At 43.9% G+C, this 17,670-nt stretch overlaps 1 protein-coding gene across 1 annotated transcript in view; it reads right to left on the reverse strand.

Annotated features, from left to right (window-relative positions):
- robo2 (roundabout guidance receptor 2) overlaps positions 1 to 17,670 on the reverse strand; it is a 159,577-nt gene that overhangs the window by 46,235 nt on the left and 95,672 nt on the right. The window contains exons 3-7 of the mRNA XM_022748908.1: positions 12,100 to 12,257; positions 11,873 to 11,993; positions 11,343 to 11,481; positions 1,906 to 2,042; positions 635 to 646 (exon numbers count right to left, since the gene is read on the reverse strand). Of these exons, the coding sequence (XP_022604629.1) occupies positions 635 to 646; positions 1,906 to 2,042; positions 11,343 to 11,481; positions 11,873 to 11,993; positions 12,100 to 12,257 (567 nt within the window). The remainder of the gene's footprint in view (positions 1 to 634; positions 647 to 1,905; positions 2,043 to 11,342; positions 11,482 to 11,872; positions 11,994 to 12,099; positions 12,258 to 17,670) is intronic.

Here is a 17,670-nt window from a genome sequence, read left to right on the forward strand (position 1 = left end):
ACAGGGTCTAGAGTCTAAAGAGCCTTCAGTTTGAGTCACTACACTTGTTAAATCTGTGCCATAGCACGTTCAAACCTACACAAGTTCCATCAGCTGCAGGTTGAGATCAAGTGTAAGTGATAAAAATACAAACCTACAAAATAAGAAAAAACTTGGCAAAGACGTTATTTGGCATATTTTGTGCCTTCTGTTTACATTGTGAAGTTTAAAGACTCAAGGATCTGCAAAGTGATGCTTTCTTAATTTAAATAAAAGTGCTTTAACATGATAAAATTGTGTTGAAGTTGATACAGAGAAATTCTAATTATAAAGTTTTATTGCTGTCACATCAAACAAAACAGTTTATGTATATAATTGATTAAGTTCAAAACAGATATGGATACTAAGCACAAATCAACAGACAGACCTTGTGTAATAGTGTTTTTTTTGTGTTCGTGATCAAGGTAGAAATATAAGTCTCAAAAAACTATAAATACAATTTACAAACAATAATTCTAAGGGCAGACAATGTGATGTAACACCCGTGTTGCAGTCATTTTAAAGCAATGGTAATTGATTGTCAAGCAGTCAGGTGCAGTAGTGTGTATGGAGAGGGCATGCAGGATGGGATCAAATCAGAGGGATGGGTACTTACCGACAGGGCGAGCTGGAGACACAACAATGGAAGAGTGGATACACAAAAGAAACAAATTAAGACACACACACAAACACATAAAACGAACAGAACAAACATAAATAAAATAAGACAAAAAGAAATCAAAGTCAGAACGAATGACATGTTGTGTTGGGGCCAACACATTTCTGGCACAGGGAAAAATGACAGAGAGGATCCAGTAGCTTTTGTCCACTGGAGAGTTTTTTTTTTTTTTTGATAAGCTCAAAGTGTCTCTGTCTTAGACCTGAATGATTGAGGTGTTCGGGAATGTGCGCCCACTGGTGGTCAACAATGTTGAATTGCATTCAATTCCCTGTGGGGGCAGACACTTCTGCTCTTCAGAGACAAATATACTACTGGATCTTCACTGCTCGCATTAATGAAATCTACAATTCTACAGGTGGTGTGTGTTTATAATAGCAAGGCGAGGGTGTGTTTATAACTAGTGCTGATGGACAGGGCAGAAAAAAGACAGCGAGAGGAAGAAAGAGAGAGAAAAAAAAGATTCCAAGGACTATGTGAAGACAGCGTGTGGGTTAAATCCAGAGACTGGGGCTTCTGAAACCCCCACACTCTGTCCAGAGGAGCTGATGCAGGTGGTTCTTCAAAACACAATAGACTGCATGTGTTACTGTGTTACTGTAAGCGTCTTCACTGTCAAATAAAGCACAAAGATGCTACTTAAAAAAACAGCTTCCAAAAGGGGTATAAAAGAGAAATCAAGCCAGACTTTGTTTTATCTCCCTCTGGCCCCCTGTGTCGCTCTAAAGCGCTCCACTGGGACCTTAAACACTTGGGTTTAATGGGAAGAAGAGCTGTGAGAGGGAAGAGGGAAAATTATGGTTAGAATGTTTTTATTAACCTTGCAAACCCCAGGTGTGGGACTGGCGGTGTGCACCAGTAATCTGTGAAATGGCTTTGCTGACTTTGTGGTTACAGTGTGGAGGGTTAGCGTGGCTAGCGGACCACCACAACAGGGGGGTGGGGGGGGGGGCGTCAGAGTGGGTCGACGGTGCACTTGGAAATGTAAATAATTAAACAGATTCATAGACTGTCTACATCTCTCTTGGCTATGGGAGTCAGCATTCTGGATTTCCATTTGTGTAAAGGAGACCCTATGGAGTAAACTGCCAATCTAAATTTCATATGGGTTTATAAGCGCAATAACCTCAATGGTCCGTCACTTCTCTAAGTGTTGTTATGTGCGAGCTAATGTGAAAGAAATAACAGAGAACGAAGGAGTTTTGTACCTCTGACTGTGAGTGTGGCAGAGGCCTCCAGCTTTCCCACACGGTTCTCTGCCACACAGGTGAACATGCCCTCGTCGTTAATGGACGCCTTCTTCACTTTCAGCACATAGTCGTCCTTGTCATACTTGATCTCATACCTGTCAACAAAGATATCATATCATGAAATTCAAGTCGCCCATTCAGCTTCAAATGCAAACACTACAACTTCAGATAAAACATTAATCCAGCGAACAAATAAGACATGCTTCAGTATTTCAGCCATGAACTGTTGAATTGTCTGGCGGTTGCCGTGAAAAGTGTATTTCTTCTAGGAGAGGTAGACAGAAGTACAACTGTTCATTCTGACAAATGGAGATTGCAAGGAGGAGGATCAATTATTCAACAATGAGACACAGTACACACAGAGAGGTGTGCATTCGGTTGGAACCCACAGAACTCGTTCAATATTCATGAGATGTTTCTCTCTCTTTCTCTCTGTGTATATATATTTGTTTAAACCATATTCAGGGGTTTGTTTGTGTGAGTGTGTGCAAAACTGTTCCTTTGTGCGTCTACTATATGCGCACAAATGTACGTTTGCAATGAATCTATACAGAGCGACACCTTGTTATTACAAGGCATTTTAACTGACTGAATCAATACAGCAGCTACACTAAAGTGACGTTGGCCTTGATTTCAATTCCACTGCAGTTGTGAAATGTCTGTGTCTCTGTGTGTTTGCAGATGGTTGTATGTGTGTGTCTAGACCTGTATGAATTGTATGGCAGGTGAGGGGGAGGGTGATGCTGCTCTGGTTTGTGGTTCCGGTCTGTAATTGAAGGGGTTGCTGGCCTGGCAGTGTGTGGTGGCAGAGGCGGTGGGGCTGCGTGATGGTGGTCTGTCAGCCTGACAACCTGTCTGCTGTCCACAGTCTGTCACTCACAGACACCGAGAACATAGTTGAGATGAGCAGATAAAAAGGGCCACTCCATTTGAGCTTGACACTACGCTGCCCCTTTAAATCCCCACTGTAACACTGTAAATATTTTACACGATTACGGAAGATGTTAAATTATTAGTTTGTATTGGTGGGACTGGTGCAGTGTATGTGTTGGATGTATGCACTGCAGTCCGCCACAGGGTCATTTTTGATCGAACCAAATGGAATCCCCCGAGTCAAAATTTTTCAAACTCACACGAGGGCTTTGAAGAAAAGGCAAGACCATTATATCATCTTTTTATTATAACGTATGCCTCTGTGCCAAAAAACTCCACACTTGTAGTAAAACAACTATTATAAACACATAAAAGAACCATGAGCAGTGATATCTGCCCAACACAGAGCTAGCCCCCCTCAGAGATTGAAAACGCAGTCACAGAATGGTTTCAGAACAAACTACACTGGCCATGTTCATTGTAATGAAGACACCCAGCACAACACTATGTGTGTTTAATAGCTTCTGGATGACCTAAAGGGACAAGCTATATTAAGCTTTGGCTCCGGAGATATTCAGAAAAAGATAAGGATTCATAAAAAGATGTATTATACTTATTATACTCGTCTACATAATATAAAAGTGTTTACTTTGAATAATACATTACACAGATGTGTCAATAAACTATGGTTTACAGCAATACTTTCTGAAGTGACTTTAGAGTAACAGTATGCTATGGTCCATTTCCCTCGGAAAGACCCCTCTGCTCGACCATCAGGTGTATTGATGGCTGCTTGCCACTGGCAGCTGCAAAACTAATCTGTCCTGTCTATCCATGTCTTATTTTTTTCGTCTGCTGTTATGACATTTCCTGAGCAAGCATTCAAAGGCAGCTTTATTGAAGCACATTCCTCAACTCTGACTGCCAGTTCCACCTCTCCACACAGGTACTTAAGGAGCCATAATGATTATTTGACTGAGTCATGACTGAATGCTTTGTTCTACAGAGAGGGGATGTACAGTTCAGGTAATGGTAGGGGACGTGAATAAAGCATTTATTGTTGACTCTGAGTGAGTGGCATCCAAAGGAATGAGGCAGCACCTTTTGGGACAAGCCTGCTGTCAGATGAAAAACAAACAAGCTAATAGGAAGAGCATCCTCATACACCCTGCCCTCCGGCTAGGATGGGTAGCACAACATGAACTCCTGACTTGGAAGAGGAGAGAGAGATGAGCAAAAGAGCGACAGGGACAAGTTAGGGCTTCGGGAAAACACCTGAATCCCTACCAAACCATGATGAGATCAAGTGAGTAAGGAAATTGTTCCCAGTACTCTGAATCAACCCACGCTAACCAGCTCTGTGTAAACAAAGAAGACACTGAAGACACCCTTTTTTACAGGCCACTGTAGTTTTCCTGTTTTTTCACTCCAGTCTCAATCAAGAACTACATTTTAATGAGATACAGAAGCAGCACTCACACGATGCACAGCAGCCTTTCCATTAAAATATAGTAAAAAAAAAAGACTAAGCATTTACCGCTGTACAATTCTGTGAGGCTGTACTCATGTACAACAATGCTTTGGACTAAATGGTAACATGCTCATGTTAAGGACACAGAAGGTTTGCCATGTTTACCATTTCAGTGTAGCGTGTTAGCATGTTAACACTTGCTGATTAGCACTAAAGACAAAGTATAGCCATGGCTGATGGGTAATGTCATTAGTTTCAATGAGTATGAGTTTTCCAGGGTTTACCAAGGTCATTAGGATTCGCTCTCTCACTTTTCCCTCTCACGTCAACCTCATGATGTCACTAAAGACACAGCCAGAGGATGACAAAGTCAACAGGATTCATCCACTGGACTGATAATCAAAACATTGCAACTCCCGGGGGGTGGGGGATGGGGGATTTGATCTTTCACTTTATGACAAGAACAGGCATGAAAGCTACAGATATTGTCATCACTTATTGAAACGCCAACATTTCAACTGCGCGTACAGGTTCCCACAGCCTCCCATCGAGCCCTTGCACCTTGGAGAACCCACATATACACATATCGGACAACATGCTTATTGTTCTTGGTCTCGTCTCCATCAATCTCTCAAAACAGAACCTCAGGCTGGTCCATGACTTATTAGAGGGAAACATGAGCCCAGTCAATCTGTAATCAACTTCCTATATGGAATCAGCCTAGATGACAAGATGAGTGGAAATACTCAGGGATAAGAGGTAGTTGTGGCCACACACACATGCAAGTACACACAGCAAGGGAACAGTAGCTCTTTATTGCGACTGGATTGGGGTAGAGCTCTGTTCTCTATTAGAGGAGGAATGTAATTGCACATGTAGAAGGGCTGTGGAAAGGATGGAAGAGCCAAGTTCACCCTGCCGGACTCTCCCTCCCCTTTCAAACAGAAAAGGCACACTGTACACACACACACACCACACACACACACACACACACACACACACACACACACACACACACACATTCTCACAGAGAACAAAGTATACAATCATCCAACACATATCCACACATGTGCAGAGTCATTCACTAAAGCAGGGAGATGAGGAGTGATGGGAATGTAAGCAAATGCCAAGACAAAAAAGCAATTTTTTTCCCCTGGGTTGTCAACTTGATGTGTTAGCTGCACGTAGCTGGCTGTAACTGAGATGAAAACTTTATTGGACACACTTTAAAAGCATTACATCTCACAGATCATCTTAAAGGATTTGCCTTTAAACTGTCTATCAGGAACACAGTCGCCCGTGTTCCACCTTCAGACTTGTGCCAATGTACTCACATTAAGAGAATCTTATCTCATGGTTGTGTGTGTGTGTCTACACTTATCCACAAAATGACTAAACCTGAGAGGATCTTATCTGCCTCTCCTCTGTGTACATGGTGAATGGGGCCCGGCAGTAGACTGAAAGGGTGTGCACCACCACTCAGACTCAAGATACAGTAAAGGACTAATTCCAGCCCAGTCTCTAGCCTGACTGCCCTGACACAAAGTACCCTCTCTGCTCCATTTATTTCTGACAGTCTGATCCAGTTTTACACCATCTGACTGCTACTTTACCTCATCCTGATCAAAGGAGCTGGAGTCTACCTGTCCAGGCCTTGTCACCCATGAGAGGGAATCAATTAACTGCTATTGCTTCTCATCTTCCTTCTGTAAGGCCCTTAGCCAGAGCTGTGCTCCTTCTTGGCAGCCCTCATGGCTTAGCAGGGTCAGGGCCTTCCCAACAGTCCGACTGACATTCATCACCTTATCCAACATTAATCAAAGATCAGTGTGGCAAGATTTCAAACCCTGTGGCGGGGGGGGGGGGGGGGGGGGGGGGCAGATTGATCCTAAATTTGTCTTGTCCTCTACTCATCACCACAGCAACACTGGCAGCAGTGGAGTCTTTACTTAGTCAAACTGGTTTGGAGCAGATGGAACGGTTGCGCTGAAAAAACGCTGCAGATCGAGCGGGAAAAAAAGAAACGGCAAAGTGCAGCTCACTGACTGATTTGTGGAAGCGCAGTTTCTCTCTCAGTGCATTCGTGTGTATGTGTGTGTGAGGAACAAAGGATGCATAAACACTGAAAGCACTGAGAAAGTCAGAACTACAGTATTTTTTTGCAATGGTGCTTTCTTAGCAGTGAAGCAAGAAGAGGACTGTTTCTCTATTATTCCATAAAGGTGAATGAAAAGCTCTGATACATAATGAATGATCAACTGCACATTTCTAATTAATGCTAAATCGTATTTTCTATATTCCTGCATGATGTAGTTTTATACTGTTATGGATACAATCAGGGTCAATAAACCTCAAAGATAAAATATCCGCCCAACCATCCCGCTGCTGTTCCTCTCACCAGCGCCCTTACACATGCGCTCTCATAAATACCAGATGTATCCACTTATATATCAAGGGAAGTAATGGAGACAGGAACCGTAGCCTGCCGTCTTTTCATTCTGCTGAGTTGCGGAGGTGAGAAATCACTGAAACTGGATGGTCAGCATAACAAAGGCGCTGCTGTCACACTAGCTTTAACAGCTCTCTCAAATAGAATGACCCACACACCTCTATCATACACGAACCCACACATACACACGCACACGTGCACACGCCACAAAGGGATTGAGTGAGAAAGAGAAGCTTTTCTGCTGAATGTTGCAGGGGCTGTAGTGTGGAGGTCAACAGGGACAGGAGGGGAGGGGGGCTGCAAGACCAAAGGGGCTCTGATAAGGCACAGGAGAGGGCACAAGGGGCAAAGGAAAGCAAAGGAGGCGACAACTTGGGCTACACACACTGAGCTGGTAGGCAGTGGGAGATAACACACACACACACACACACTGCCTACAGTCTTTTCACTGGGATGCACAGACTTCCATTTGGAGACGAATCTCTCTCTCTCACTCCTCTCCTGGCTCTCTGATGTAGGAGAAGCTATCATGTAATTTCCTCAAGATTCCTCAGAGATGCTCAACAGACGGATATTAATCTGATACTGATACTGATATCTGACACTTTTACAAATAAGAAATTTGGTAAAAATTAAGTAAGCACAACTGAATATTGAGGACTTCAATTTTAGCCACATTGTGGAAGGGCTTTGTAGATACAGTATGTTCTGTAAGTCTGTCACAGTATTTTGAGATACATGCTGCTATCCAGCTGCTTTGAGACACATGCCAAAGATTTTCCCCAGGGAAGACACTATACTCCACCATCTGAATCTAATCATATGTATATTGGTAAAAAGAGTGAAGCCCTTTTGTGCTGGATGTATTTCTCTAGGGGAGGTTGGGTGATTTTAATATTACATGTGCTGGTCAGTGATTTTAATCCCGCCCCGGAGTGCATACATGTGATTTTTCTCCTCCTACCATAGCAATAATTAAAGCCCCAATTACCAACTGTTGTTCAGCACATTTATTGGTCCGCTCATAATTTAGGTCCTGTCCCATGAGACACCTTGTATTCTATTTCATTAGCTCAGCACACGGTTAGGAGTTCTGTGTGACAATGGAGAAAGTTGAAAAGGCTTTTGTGACCTGATGGAAACATGCAGTCCTATTCGGGAGCCCACATGATGAAGAAAAAAAAAAAAAAAAGGAAAGCCATTACAAGAGCAAGAACCTGCAAGCTCATAAAATGGGCTGATCTAATTTCAGCTACAGGTAATTATTCTGTCTTGGTTAGTCTGCCTTCCTATAACTAATTTCAAGTGTAGTGGACTACATGTATTTAACACTGTCACCTCACAGACTCCGGTCTTCTCCTTACAGGAAGGAATTCAATTTGAACTTGAGATCTTTGTCTCTATAAAAAAAAAACAGCTTCTGTAATTTGGCATTTCTTGAAATAAAGGCTAGAAAGAAGAGCCCCCCCCCCGGAATAGTAATCCTGTCCGAAGGAGAATTTCATTCATTCATTCATTTTCTACTGCTTATCCTCTAGTAGGGTCGCGGGGGGGCTGGAGCCTATCCCAGCATCCTTTCGGGCAAGAGGCGGGGTACACCCTGGACAGGTCGCCAGTCCATCGCAGGGCACACAGAGACAAACAACCATTCACTCTCACATTCATACCTATGGTCAATTTGGAGTAACCAATCAGCCTAGTCCCCATTTGCATGTCTTTGGACTGTGGGAGGAAGCCGGAGTACCCGGAGAGAACCCACACAAGCACGGGGAGAACATGCAAACTCCACACAGAAAGACCCCGCGTCCGAGCCGGGACTCGAACCCGGAACCTTCTTGTTGTGAGGCGACAGCGCTAACCACTGCACCACCGTGCCGCCCCGAAGGAGAATTTGTATAAACAAATTTGTATATACAAATAAAATTTAAGGTTAAGCACCGAATCATTAATTGCTATGCCCCATAATGTGCAATACAGAAAATATGAATGACAGTGCTTTACACAACTCTTATAAATAACCTGAATATTTTCAAAAATTAGAACATGGTCAAGAGTCAGTGTTTCCTTAACACACAGAGAAATATCTAAATCCCCAATCATAATTAATCCACCTATAGTAATAGTGCACCTGTTGTTCCTTGACATTTTAATTTACAGTTTCCAGGTGCACACTTTGACATGTGCCAGACTGTAATTTTAATGGTTTCACAGGGATATCTCCGGGGACTGCTCATCATAATGTATAGAGGAAAAATACGGAGCTGACCTACTTTATTACACTGCGGCACTAAAGCCAGTTGACAAGTGTCCCAGAGCAGATAAGCTTGTTTGGTGATAAGATTTTTACAAACACAGGAAAATACCCACAGTGAGGTAAAAAGAGCAGCGCTGTTGTCTTTGTCCTCTAAGTGAAACCATTCTTGTTCCTGTCTCTATCTCCTGTTCCCTCCCACTGAGACTGAAGCCAGTGCCATCCTGGCGTGCTTTATGTCTATGTGCCAACGTGTGCGTGTGTTTGCCTGGGAGGCTGCTGGAGCCACTGAGCATATTAAAGACCTGTTTACTCAGCTGAGGCTCCATTTCCCTTCTTCCTAGTATAAAAGTTGCACACACACAAACACCAACAGAAAGACACAGTGTGTGTAAAGGGACCTACAAAGACAAGTTGAAACAATTCGATGGCAAAGAAGGAATGGCCTCACTAAGTATCTTTCTTTCTACAGCTTACCATAATAATAAGGACAGTGTAACCTTTTCGGATAAAGAGCAAACAAAGACCAACCCCTTCTGCATATAGAAGTGTTTGATCTTCAGTCGTCTGTGCCTATGGAGAGGACCACTACTGATCCAGCTACAGAGGCCCACAGTGTAGTGACACAATAGCTGTGCTGCAGTGGCTGTTTTTTGTTTTCTTCCCCTTTCAGAGCACTTGCCAGTTTGATAACTGGAAGCTATTCTTGCGTGGGATTTCAAACAATTCCTCTGTCAGTCAGACAGTAGCCATGTTTGATGTTTATTAAGCGAGGATAAGAAGTAGAGAAAGCAGGAACAGATCGTCACTTAACAATATGAGGAGTCTTCTTTTTGGCACGCAACAAAGGCAGCAGAAAATGTCAGAATTAGAATATCGCAGTCCTCGTGCTTGCTTCCCGCTTCAAAGCAAAACTGGAGAATTAAATATAGCGAGGAAAACAAAAGTTCTCCCAACGTGATTAGAACCACTGTGATATTTATCGTTTATTAATTTTGGCAGTATCTTTTTCATGTGTTCCGTTCTTCTTCCATATCCAAATAAGGCTGAACTTCAAAGGGATGATACAGTTAGCAAGGACGCGGGCACATGACACTCATCCTACTCCATTATAAATCTGTTAATTAGTGTACAAAATGAACTCATTTCCAGAGCCAACTCCCTATCAAAGACATGAGTGAAACACTTTTATGTGTTTGCTTTGGCACAGCGCTCATGCCCCACTGCCCAGTGAACCAAATCCTTATCAGACACAAACAACCCGCCCACGCTCGGCTCTGCAGCTAGCCTTGAGAGATGTCAGGTCCGCTGAGTGTATGCTTTATGACGTGATCCAAGCCGTGTGTGACTGGCCTGCTGGCTGGGGACAGAGCGCTGGTCTCTTTGAAGTCCACTCCTGACAATGACACTGCTGTTGACTGCGACTCCTGTGACGCACGGTGAAGCAACAGGCTGACACACAGGACCCAACAAGAACAGTATCGCCATATCATTGGAGGCTTTTTTTTACAGGACATCAGACAGCATTCAGCTCGCAATGGAGCTAGCCTGCGTCTGTAAATTACCGACCTTTGTTGCTTTCTCTTACATCAGTCTCTGTTTTCGCCAGTATGAGTGTGTGCGTGTGTCGTGTCAGTGAGGGTACACAGTCTGAGTGGGGGTTAAATGTGTGAGGGAGGGAGTGATTATCGCCTGGTTTCGGGGGTGCCTGTGCCAAGATTTCACCTGAACAGCTGCACCTGTAAACAGACACTTGAGGGTCACGTCAGTTGCTATACTCTGTCTCTTCGTATCTCCTGTCATTCTGTCTGTCTCCGTTGCCTTTTCCTGCTCCTCTTAATGTCTACTTTTCAACCTGCCTGCCCACTTACCTGTCACTCACTTTTAATTGTCGAGCTCAATATCTGTTTGTCTTCATGTCGAGCCCTTCCTTGACATGAGACACTGTCTACCCCTGTTATGGCTGTGGCAGCTGTTTTCTGGGGCACCCAGAGCCGGAGTCATTTTATCCAGAATGTGTAATGTGCGCTGTGTACAGCCTATTAGGGCTATTTATTGCCCCGTGGAAGCCAAGCCAGGTGAGAGCTGGCAGTGTGAGTTATCATTAGTTTGAAACAGTCACTCAGACTGACATCAGCTCCTTTGCGTTACGTGCAGCCTGTCACAGCAGTACTACACACGCAAACACACACACACTCTGGTATGCACAGAGAAACACACACTCAAAACTGGCTGCTCATATACTGTAACCTAGAGGAAAGAGGGGAAATAATCTTACCATTGTCTTAAGACATTCTTTCCCCTGAAATAGTAATACATTTTTAATAAAATATTTTTTCACAGGTGCTTACCTCCCACGGGGAACATCGATATCATCTTTCCTCCAGCGCACATTGGGTTGGGGGTCTCCTTGTACCTGGCAGCGAAACTCCACTGTCTCCTCTTCCAGGACCACCTGGTTGATGGGCCTCCGGAGGAAAGTTGGTCGCTCTGCAGGACAGAAAAAGATCATTTCATTATGTCAGTTTGTGACTCTTACTAAAGAATAATTCCCTCTCTAATAACTCAATAATAATAATATTTAATAACCGTATTCTGTTTGTTAGTACTCTGCGATCACTTTTTTTCATTATATTTCATTCTCACTCTTTATAACTTCTTGACAACTTCATGGCTAAATATCAGTTATGATGCACAGTGCATGTATACAACTCTGTAAAAACACTTGACCTGAAAGTATTCCCATTTTTGAGCTTGACGTACATTACAGACATATTCCCATTACACAGTAACTGAGAATATGCAGTAACGTGTACGGAAGTCGCTCCGTTACATCACTGAAGAGAAACAATTTCAGGAGAACTGGAGAAATAAAGCGTACCAAACACTGTGACTTGTGCTGTCTCGCTGTCCCTTTCTCCGACCATGTTGGTGCCCACACAGATGTACATGCCAGCGTCACTCTTTCTTGTGTTGGAGATCATTAGTTTCCCTCCTCGAATCTAAAGAAAAAAACAAAAAAACATTTTCCGTTAAATACACAGTCGATGTTGACAAATGTACTTCCTATTCAGTCCGGTTATTAAACCAGACCGTCATGATACTCACGGTGATCCTGTCATCCTTGTCATCAATTCGCACTTTGTCCTTCTTCCAGTAGATGGTGGGTTCAGGATGGCCTCTGGGAGGAACACACTCAAGGATCGCCGGCTCTCCTGCTGCCACCACCACATCTGTAGGGTTTTGTCTGAAGTCGTCTCGCAGCACTGAGGGGAAAAAAGGAGGAAATGGTTCAGGAAGATTGCATTTTCTTCTTTTTTTTTTTCTTTTTTTTTAAATGTAAATGCTTTTATGGTGAAGTTTACGATTTTTCTTTGTATGTATTACATTGCGTGTACAACACAGCGTGAATGCATGCAGCATTCATTGTGGCTATTTAAATGGGATGTGCAGCTTCATCTGACTAGGCAAGCACAAGTGAAAGCTAATTGGAGCTAATGGAGGTCCCTGTGGAGGTAGCAGAACAAACAGAGACAGAACGCCCTGAAGCCTTGTGTCATTCACATGTGAGAGCTCACAGGGGTGCAACACTGCTTCACTTTGCTGGCATGTACACACACTCAGACTTACACACAACCAGATATGCGCTAACACACAGAAAACCAGTGGGTGGTCTGATGAACAACTGCGGCCTTGTATCTAATCACCCTCAGGTAGGCCTTTCATCACAGAGATAGCCCCTCAGCCTGCCTAGTGCTCAGTGACACACACACAACCAGCTCATTATCAAACAACCAAAAATGATGTCACACACCCACACACACACACACACACACACACACACACACACACACACACACACACACACACACACACACACACACACACGCGCATGCGTGCAATGTAAGTGTACATACACAAACATACTAAACTAACTGACAAATGAAATACTCTCTTAATGGTGTATTCAGAGCAGGATGCAACGTCCATACTAATGAGTGAACATACAAAATTTCTAATGCAATTAAAAAAACGGTTTAAAGGTACAAACTGGGGGTCACTCCGGTTTTCCCTGCTGTGTGTACTCAAACAGATCTTTCACCATTTGATCTACAATAAATCTAATCCGTGGAGTAGCACTTTAGGAATTTCAGCTTCAGCAGCGTGTCCATCTGTGCAGAAACGAGGGACACGTGATTCCTCTGATGGATAAAAGGACTGAGCCTGTTGGATGATGTTTGAAGATGCTTGAGGAGGGCTAAATTAAGGGCAGCACCACAGGTCTTTATGTAAATTCCACGTGGCACAGGGGACAATGGGAGGGATGGCCGGGATTATAAGAGGGGATAACTCGTCCCTGCGCTCCAGGCTTCTCTCATCTCTTCATTCACTCTTCTTACCCTCTCTACAGAAAGCTGAGCAGCCATTGTCTTCTTATTTATTTATTTAGACCAAGGGGAAGCAGGGCGGAGGAATGGAGGAAGCTTTCAACCCAATTATCCTGGGAATGCGCAGGGGTACAGAGTGGGACTTCGGTGTGACATGAATTCAAATGAAACCTTTACACAGGGGTGATAGGAGCGAATATACAAGAGGTAGAAGTAGAGGTTTTCTCTTTCTCATGCAGGGCTGCCCTTTAATCTAAAGAGCTAAGGTAATTAGCCAGCTCCAGAGTGGCAGACCCCCTGGTCAGAGTGGGCATAACAGCCACCACCACTGGGTTCTGTGTATTTGCATTACAAACAGAAGTCCCGCTGCTTAAAATCATAGCCTGGTTCGGACCATACACTGCCTGTTGTTTTCAAGATCACATTGGATTTAATTGCTCCTTTCCATTCATTGCTGATAGCACCCATGGGATTTTGTCAGAATCAATTTTCTCTGAAACAGAACAGTGACAAAAGAAATACTGGTTAGGTGCATCATTACCGTGCTCGTGCCATGCTGTCTAATCTAATCTAATACTACACAGTACGTCACAGTAAATGCATCCCTACACTGCAATCTAAATAAATACCCGAAAAGTAGAACACAAAACAAAGCAAAAAAAAGAATACAACAAACCCCCCCCCAAAAAAAAAAAAACAGAGAAGCGGCACGTGCTGCAGCATATAAAATACAACATACACACACTTGTTGAGGACAGGACAAACACTGGGTTACAAACGGCTACAAGCAAACAAACAGATGATACAACACTGGTCAAAGGATTATGCCCTGTGTGTTGGTTCAGGGCTTGCTAATACTAAGACTCTGAGCAGATACATTTACTAAGTAAATGAGGGGAGGGCCAAATCCAAATAGACTTTAGTACACTATCTAATCCTAACTACAAGGCCACTGGCATCAAGGTCAACCTCCTACGGTTAAAGCACACACTCAACTCAAATATTCATCCCCTCAGTGTAAAGTTTGCCTTGCTCCATTACAGTATGAGTTTGTATCTCTTCTGTGGTTGCCTGCAGGCACCTCCATGGGCTACAATACACTATGTCAGCTATCATTAGGCAAGCGAGTGCTTTTATATTAGAAATCATAACATGACCGTTTTCTCTGTTAATCTGTGTGAGGTGCATTTGATACAAGTGTATCATTAAGTGGGTCTGTGTATTTGCTGAAACTGAACTCTCCACCTCTGAGGCCCTGTAGGCGTTCAGGCCCGAATCAGTCGACAGACGTGAGGTAATTGCCTTTCTATCCCCCTGAAACACTCAACTCATCTTCCACTGAAAACATCTCACCTCCCGCGGAGTTCCAGCAGGCCCCAAACTCTGCCGTCTTGCTCACTTGCTTATTAATATTTATATATTTTTACATTTACACCTCTCTGTTGGCAAGTGCTACATCTGTCAATCCGGCTGCAGGCTAAAAAGAACCCATATCTGAAAAATACTAATCTGCCTTTGCCTCTCGTATTTTATTTTATTTTATTTTATTTATTTATTTATTTCCCCCAAATATCAGAGGAGTGGGCTGATTTGAATGAAGGAGCAGCAGGCAGGGGGCAAAGCATGGCAAATTTGCAGCTACTTCAGCTGGCACTGTTTCAACACCTTGGAACTTAGAGGGGAGGGATTCAGGTTGCAACTCGCACTGTGAAACAGCCAAGGGGTTGAGATTGGAAGTCTTTGCCAAAATAAAAACACAAAAGAGACACCCACACAGTTACTTTGTAAACCAGATTGTCCTACATTGACAGAGGGGGGGGGGGCTGTGCCAGCAAACATTATGGAGGTCTACATGTGTGTGTTTTAACCTGAGAAAGACAAAAAGAAAAAAAAAGAAAAGGAAAAAAAAAAACAAAAAAAAAAAACAGCCGGACGCAGATACATGACAACACAAATAGCCGGCATCATAGCAACAGAGGTGGCAGGGCAAGGACAGTATGAGAGGAGATATTTTGTACAGTGCGCCCTCTTCTCCCACCCGAGATATTACTCACTGGAGGATGACACTGCTTGTCTGTAAGATTAGTGGGGAGCCTTGACTGAAGCGTCCAGCCAGCATACTGAGATAAGTGCTGACAAACACATTCACCTACAGGAGCGTACCTAGCTTTGGTTCACAAAGGTTGCATTCGCTGCCACAACACCACAGACTGATGTCTAAAATCTAATTTTTTCCTCCGCTCTGACATTCACATCACTTTGATGGACATTCGGCACACGCACAAGAACCTACACACAAACCTGACAAACTGTGAGGCATTCGCCAAAGCTGCAGGGCTTGGTATCTTTTTGTAATACTGAAAATGTGGATGTTTGTGTATGTTTGTGGTTGTTATTATTTCTCCCTCTCTATTTACTGCAGAGAAAGGCCCCTCCGTGCTTTCACAGATGCTCTCCTGAGTCAGAGACTAAGAAACACAGAGAGAGATTACAACAGCTAGAAGCCCGGGGCCATAGCCCGGCACCCAGAACCAACACCTTCTACCCACACTCTGATTAGAAAATAAACCATACACACACACGCGCGCGCCCGCACACACACAACACACACATATAAACAGGGAGAGTTGTAGAGAGGTAGCTCCAAGCTATAATATCATTTCATTCGAGTGCTTTTTGCGCTTCATCCGGCAGAGTGCTATTACAATACCGCCATTTTCAATTCCACCCTTAGAGAAGAGAGACAATATATATGTCACTTGACAAAACATACCAAACCTACTCTATGTGCTGTCATTGGCGTTTTGTATTACTGTTGATGCTGAGGGCAGAAGAAGGATAATGCCTCACTATATAATATTACACTGTGAAAGGAGACGTGCCCCATTTGTCTGGATGCAAGCTTTTTCCCCGGCTCTGACTCGCTCATTTGCCCTCCCACCGGCCAGAGCTAACCTTTGCCCCCCCATCCAGATGCAGAAATTACCCCCTCAGCAGGCAGGCAAGCAGCAGGTTCACACATATCCCCTATATTCCTCCACTGAGGGGTTGCAGGTCAGACCAGAGAAACAGCTGCAAAAATATGGCCGTCTGGCGGTGCCTAAGGCTGTACCCCCTCTGAGAACCGAGTAGAGACTCTCATCATTAGCACAACTCATCACCATCTCTCTCTGTCTGGCTCATTCTCTCCCACCACCATCAGGGGTCATTCGCTGTCTTTCTTTTTCTTCCATCTCCTAAATTTCATCTTTTTTTTTTTTTTTCTTTTTCTTTTTCAATCCCATAGCATTGTCCCATGCGTTGCATCTTGCTCCCTCCACTTTCTTTCACGGGCTTGTCAGAGCTCTCTCTTTGCTGACTGCAGATGAGCTTGTGCAGATGAAGCCATATACATGCGCACCCGATCATTCTCCGTAGACCATGGCCGAGCCTGATATGATCTCCTGCACCACTCCCCCTATCTGCAAATCCATGGGCTCGGGGATTGTAAATAACACTGTCACTTTCACAGATAAGATGCAGGAAATATGGAAAAGAGTGAAGGTAAAGAGAATCATATGGCCGGCAGTGATATCATAGTGGGGAGAAATCACAGGTGGTGATATCATATGAAATGTGCATCTTTAATAGAGCCTTGGAGGGAATGAAAGAGACAGAGCATGTGCGCTCTTGTGAGAATGCTGAGAGAAAAGAGGCAAGACATAACCCAACACAACAGGGAATGATGAGAGGATGCCTGATCAAGGTCAAACAGAAGAGGTGGCGACGAGTACAAAGGTGCTGAATAGATGGGGCTGACTATAAATGAATGGAGTGCATTCCATCAAACTCATGCCGCATACTGTGCCTCTACCTCTCATTCAGTAGATAAGCCTAAACAAACATCCTTATTTAAACAGCAGCCCCCATTCAAAGCTCGTTTTTCAAACAGCACCCCTAATTTGGCCTAACAAGCCCCTGGGCGGCGCAGTAATGACAGTGACACCACAGTGGGCGATTCTGCTGCCCGATCCAGGAAAAATGTGTGGCGCCGCTCCTGAGAGACAATATAATTAACTCTTAATGAACCTGTTTCCTTTACACTCTTTAACAATGCCAAAACACACGCGTACATACACGTACATACAGACCACTTCCCCGTTCAAGTGAATGGGAAAGTGGTCTCAGACTTTTGGACCCCACTTTACACACACACGCACACACACACACACCCCCACACACACACACCCCCACACACACACACCCCCACACACACACACCCCCACACACACACACCCCCACACACACACAC

Source organism: Seriola dumerili, unplaced genomic scaffold, assembly GCF_002260705.1.
Source record: "Seriola dumerili isolate Sdu_G_001 unplaced genomic scaffold, Sdu_1.0 BDQW01000134.1, whole genome shotgun sequence".
Taxonomy (NCBI): Eukaryota; Metazoa; Chordata; class Actinopteri; order Carangiformes; family Carangidae; genus Seriola; species Seriola dumerili.